Raw genomic sequence first — 5857 nt, forward strand, 5'->3', positions numbered from 1 at the left:
GTGTGCTCTTCCGATCTGAATGCGCCAATTTTGGGACACCCTGTATATATTATAAGGAGAATATTAATATTTCTATAAATTTTTTAGATCATTTTCTAAAATTCGGGAAATACGATTACTTAACTTCATTAGTTACATTCTCTTGATTTACATTCTTTTTATTAAACCTTTCTGATCTTTTTGTTACAGAATCACAAACTCTCTACGAAATCCCTTGTATATTATATTTATAACGTAGAAAATAACTGCAGTTTTGACGGCTTTCAAAACATCTTAAAAGTAGCCGATGCGAATCATGTAAATCAAACTGTCATATGTGAAACGCTCCTTATCGCTTACAGTAAGTTGTGTGTCCTCTCTTAGCAGTCTAAGTATATCGATATTATAATTGATACTAAAATTAATGTTAATGTTATTTATATTTGTAGGTCGAAAGGGAAATTGCAACCGTGCTTTAGAACTGTGGAATATTATGTGTACGAAAAATATCGAGCCTAGTGAAGTATTCAAGAATAATTTTATTCAATTTTTATTGTCAAACAAAATTCCGCTTCCGTCAGAATTGGACGGAATGAAAGAATTTGGATGGAAAAAAGTTAGTGATTAATGATTTTAAATACTAAGATTTCTGGCCATTTATCACTGCTGTTTAGATTGTGACGTCAGAAGCGAGAAATTTCACCCATGCACATAAAAATTTTTTGCAAAATATATTTAAGTAGAAATATTTTTCAATAAAATATTTGTAATTGATAGAAAGAGTATAAACTTATAAAATGCCGAAAATTTTCTTTTTGTTTCGATGAGAAATTAAATCATATTTATTATCATAACTATTAACATATTTTGTTTTTAGTTATAATTAGCATAATTCATTCCAGATATATGATTATTAATTGGTTGTTTAACTGACGTGTTCAACTGACAAAGAAAATCAGTGAGCGCTCTGTGATTTTTTATTATAATTAGTTTCTACACTTAGATCCAGTGCTTAGAACATATATTTTTGTGTATGCTCTAAAATCCAGCGAAAGACTAAGGGGCTGTCTACAATACGTCGTATGTCAAATTGTAAGCCGTAAATCGTAAGAATTGACCAATCATAGTTGAATGTAAGAAAAATATTCGACTATGATTGGTCAATTCTTAGTTAGTATGATAGTAGTGACTAGCGGCTTATTGTAGAATGCCCCTAAAGGTAAGAATCAATTATATTAAAGAATCATTGAGCACTCACTGATCTGCTATATCTGATGAATGTCTCCATTTTTTAACGAAATAAAAAGATATTGTAAAAATTATGACACACCAACGTCCATGTTGGCTCGCATAGACGCTACTTCACTATTGTAGATTTACTGTTGACGAGTCCTAATTCCTTTAAATGTACAAAATAAAAGAGTTTTATATTTTACAAATTAGTCCTATCGATTGTAATTGTTGTTTTTATTGAAATATATTTCTATTTTAATATATTTACAAGAATGTTTAATGAATTTTCTCGCTTCTGGTCATAATCTGAGATAGTAGTGATAAATAAACAGAAGAGAATCTTAAGAACAACAATACATGTGGAATAATGATAATCCAAAGATTGGTAAAGTAACCAGATAATAGAATTTCTTAAGAAAAAACTTTGCAGTCTGTAATAAAAATAATTGAAAAAATGAAATTTTGATTATGGGAATTTCTGTCGTCTTATTCTTTATTATTATTTCGTATTTATTATTTTCGAACAAATACTGTTAGGAGATAAATGCTCTTATATTAGTAATAATAAAGTAACGCATTATCTAATAAAGAGATTTTAGATTCTCTTGAAGCAACGCACCATAATCATTAATTAGTTTGAAAGCTTTTTCTTTGAGCGGCTCGTAATTAGCGCGTTCCTTTTCTTTGACTATAAATTCCTCGATCTCTTTATTATCTTCTTTTAATTTTTCCAATTTATCCTCTAGGCTACTGATCTCTGGATAAATCGTATATTTTTTCACTCGCTCTTTGAACTCATTATATTCCGCTCGCAGCGACTTGAGCTCGTCCTCGCAAGTTGACTCCTCGGATATCAGTCCTTCCCGTTCGGCGACTAGCTCATCCCGCTGAAGCTCATTTCGCGTTTTTAAGCCGTCCAGATCTTCCAGGACAATCAACTCGCTCTGTTGCTTCTTCAGCTTCTCTTTCATTTGCTTGGACTCCAGTTGCAGCTTCTCCTCCAGAATCCTCAGTCTGTTGAACGTCTGTTGCATGGTCGCGTAATCTTTCTTCAGCTCCTCGTAGTCGTCATCGCGATGCACCGTCTCGTAATCGTTGTATGGGAACTTGTCGCGCAAAATGGCCGTCTCTTCGGCTTCCGTGAGGTACTCGTTGTTCTCTACTGCGTTCGCCATGGTCTCCAGTTTGTCAACGATCTCCCGCTCGAGTTTCTCCAGCTTCTCCATTTCCTCCTGTTTGCTCTGTTCATACGTGGACATGAACTCCTCCATCATCTCCTCGCGCTTACGCAATTCCTGATACTTGGTTTGCTTCTCTGACTGATTATCCTCCATGTCGGTCTCCAGCTGTTCCAGTTGTTGCTCGAGTTCTGCCATCTTCTTCTCCTTCTCGGCTATCTGCGCCTCCGTCGCAGCAATGTCAGTGTTGTCGCGCTTGATCTTCTGCAGAAGCTGCTCTTTCTCGTCCTCCGGCGACAACCGTCTGCGTTCTTCCTCCCGCAATTTATCCCGCTTCTCCTCCGCCTCGATGATTCTCACTTGCAGCTTCACTGCCTCCTGCTTCAATTGAGAAAGAGCAATCTGCTCCTCCAAGTGCGATTGCTCCTTCGACAGTTGGTCCAATTCGCGCTGCATCTGCTGTGCCTGTTCCTGCAATTCCGTCTTCTGTCCGAACAGATCGTTGTACTTCTCCTTTGTGTGCGGATCCATACTTTCAATGATATGTTCGGTTCTTTTCCTTTCATTCTCGATGTCCTTTTCCATTTTGTGCAGTTTCTGTTCCATTTGCTTCCGTTGCTCGAACATCCGTTCAACTTCCGCCGTCCTACGGTCATTCATCAGTGCCAGCTCCTTAGCCTCCTCCTCGATCACCTCCTTATCCTCGTCCAGGGTCATTTTGTCCACGATAAGATTATAGTCCGCTAACTCGGTCTGCAGAGTCGTCAACTCCGCGGCCAAACTCTTGGCTCTTTTGTCGTAATGCAGAAAGGTGGCCTTTTCTTTGTTCTGCACTTCAATATCCTTCATTATCGTTCCGATCTCTTGCGTTAGTTCTCTTATTTTTAACTGCAGCAGGCCCTCGTAGTACCTCTTGTCCTGAATCTGTCTGGAAAATTGACAAATTGACACATATAGGTACGAATTTAGCTAGCACTGTTACGAGTCGAAGCCACGTAATGTTGAATCAAAGTATCGACAACCGTTCACTTACAAAATACTTTATTTTGACAGTGTACAAGGCAAGGTGTTTTCGCTACGAGAGACCATTTAGAACTGACTGTTTTCGGTCAAAAGAGATCTTCGTTTCGAGTTTTGCAGATGGAGCATTTTGTAGAGTAAACAGTTGACACGGAAAGATTAGACATGTTAAAATAAGTGAGCCAGGAAGAATCCTGAGAGCACTTATATGTTTTATTACGGTTAGGTTTTATTAGGGTACGGTCCCAAACATATATGGTCAGCTTAGGAATTCAAGAAGCGAGCCATCGATAACATGTGGCGTCGTTACATCGCGGCACGTTAACAGCACGCATGTCCAAAAGTAGATATAAGATGTTATTTAGATGGTCTTATATCGACTCACTTTTGAATATGCTTGCTGTTGTGTGCTGTTTGGACTCCCAGACTAATGTACAAGATTTAGGTAGCGTAGCACCATTTACCTTGTCATCGGCAAACCCCTGGTGGTGCCTGGTCGCACGCCCGCTATCCCGTGCTGCGTAATTGGCCTGTCCAGCATGCTGACGTTGAATTGTTTCGTAGTTGCCAGTCCTGTGCTGGTACGAACCAGTCCAGAGCCTATCCTGAGACCGGACGGGCCCGCAGTCGGTGCACGATTAGACAGAAGGGACGCCGACGGCGGTCTCGCGAGAGCGAGGCGTCCGGGTGTCGCTGAGCGATACGTAGCCGAGCTAACATATTCCGACGACTCATCCTTGTGCCCGCGTCGAGATCTCGGTCTCTCATACTTGCTCTGAGGTCTTACAATGCCTGTCGGCGGCCTGTCGATCTTGCTCGATGTGCTAGGTTGCACGTCTTCCTGGTCCCGCCGCCACCGAGTGATCGGTCGTTCTCCGATCTTACCAGAATCGTTTCTCTCGGAGTCCATTTGCTCGAAATGGGCTCTTGAATTGGAACGTCAGACGTTAGTCGCAAGTCGCACAAATCGTAAGTTAAACGTTAATCTGGGAGATGTTGCGATCGGGAGGAAACAGCGATTAGCAGCGTATCTTCTGCGTATTTAACAATACCGTTGATAAGCTGCGACGGGGAATAGCAATGTTTTGCTCAGCGTAGTCATAGAAACTAGTATACGTGTGGTTCGTTAGATTTGCCATGATCGTGCAGAACTGTATATTGTTTTTTTTATTGAGAATTAATTATAAGTTGAATTCCTTTAATAATCTAATTTCTATATAAATTAAAATAATAAAATCTGGAGAGGAAAGAGAAGGAAGGATTAATTTATACAAGTAAAAGATAAAATTAAGATACGAGACAGATATAATATTTATTTGTAAATTCATAAGATTTATTATAAATTTCAGAAATAGAAACAAATATATGATATATATGTCTTATACAATTCTATTCTAGAAAATATTTTAAAAGAACATACAATCCCTAGTCATATTATTTATATAGGCGCACTCATATTCATTATAATTTATTGACTTTCAAGAATCAGATTTATATTACATTGATCCATTTATCATTGCCGTAATCGATTAAAATATGATTAAAATAAAAAAATTGTTTCTATCTAAAAAAAAAAGACATTTTAAATCGATACCCGAATATCCGAATCTATAATCGAAGCCTCTCAAACGTTTCGAAGTTTATTATTGATTCTTTTCCGCGACGATGATTGATTTTCTCGCTGCGCTAACTTCGTGAGGCTGTCATTGACATAGTTTGATAGTTGTGTGTATTGAGATTGATGCGTACGTGATATAATAGTAAAAAGTAAAAAGTGTGCGCGAAGTGCGCATCTGTAATATTAGTACGTGTAAAATGGATGCATCTATTTTAATTCATTTGTCTTTTATTCATTGTTATTATTGTCATTTTAATTCAATGTTCATTACAATATGTCTATGGTTCATTCCAACGGTATGAATAACTTGTTAATAATTATTGTAGAGATGACAGAAAAGCGCACGTGTTTTTGTTTTTTTAATAGAAATCTTATTTTATTTATCATGTACAGTTGTGAACACGTCGGTTGTGACACTTTTTTTTATAGGTTTCTAATATATATTTAATATACATAATATATACTTTATAGATAACTAATATTTTGCAAATGCAAACCACGATGTACTATCTTTAGTTTAGAGACAGTATAACACCAATCGTGGTCCGCATTTACAAAATATTAGTGCGTTTTCAAACCTATAAAAAAGAAAGTGTCGCAACCTTTTAGTGAGCGAGTGTACATTAGGGTGGACCTTATTTTTGACTTTTGAATTTTTGTCACGACGTCCCCTAAAGTTGTTCCATTTGGTGAAAAAAAATTGTGTAAAAGTTGAGCTCGATCGGACAACGGAAAGACGTGGCACATCTAACTTGAAGTTTTTAAATAATTCTCGAAACACTTTGTAAATATCAAGTTTGTTTTTTGCAAATATTAAATGGCAATATTT

The 5857-nt window shown here is 37.3% G+C and overlaps 2 protein-coding genes across 2 annotated transcripts in view; one reads left to right on the plus strand and one right to left on the minus strand.

The window, feature by feature from the left end:
* The window catches only part of LOC105449507, a 4042-nt gene extending 3310 nt beyond the window's left edge, over positions 1–732 (plus strand). The window contains exons 4-5 of the mRNA XM_011688764.1: positions 190–340; positions 429–732. Of these exons, the coding sequence (XP_011687066.1) occupies positions 190–340; positions 429–607 (330 nt within the window). The 3' untranslated portion in view covers positions 608–732. The remainder of the gene's footprint in view (positions 1–189; positions 341–428) is intronic.
* Positions 733–1138: 406 nt separating this feature from the next.
* On the minus strand, positions 1139–4550 carry LOC105449329 (intraflagellar transport protein 74 homolog). The gene is made up of 2 exons (XM_011688479.1): positions 3875–4550; positions 1139–3318 (listed from the first exon to the last, which is right to left on the minus strand). Exons 1-2 carry the CDS (start codon positions 4318–4320, stop codon positions 1794–1796), a joined length of 1971 nt encoding a protein of 656 aa, XP_011686781.1. The 5' UTR covers positions 4321–4550; the 3' UTR covers positions 1139–1793.
* Between the last annotated feature and the right edge of the window lie 1307 nt (positions 4551–5857).

The sequence above is a fragment of the Wasmannia auropunctata genome, unplaced genomic scaffold (genome assembly GCF_000956235.1).
Source record: "Wasmannia auropunctata unplaced genomic scaffold, wasmannia.A_1.0 LD336076.1, whole genome shotgun sequence".
Lineage (NCBI taxonomy): Eukaryota > Metazoa > Arthropoda > Insecta > Hymenoptera > Formicidae > Wasmannia > Wasmannia auropunctata.

Excerpts from the sequence above, each read along its gene's own strand:
- LOC105449329 (XM_011688479.1), bottom strand. The coding sequence starts at position 4,320 with ATGGACTCCGAGAGAAACGATTCTGGTAAGATCGGAGAACGACCGATC. Across the intron at positions 3,319-3,874 it reads AGGGGTTTGCCGATGACAAG|ACAGATTCAGGACAAGAGGT; the intron begins GTAAATGGTGCT and ends TCAATTTTCCAG.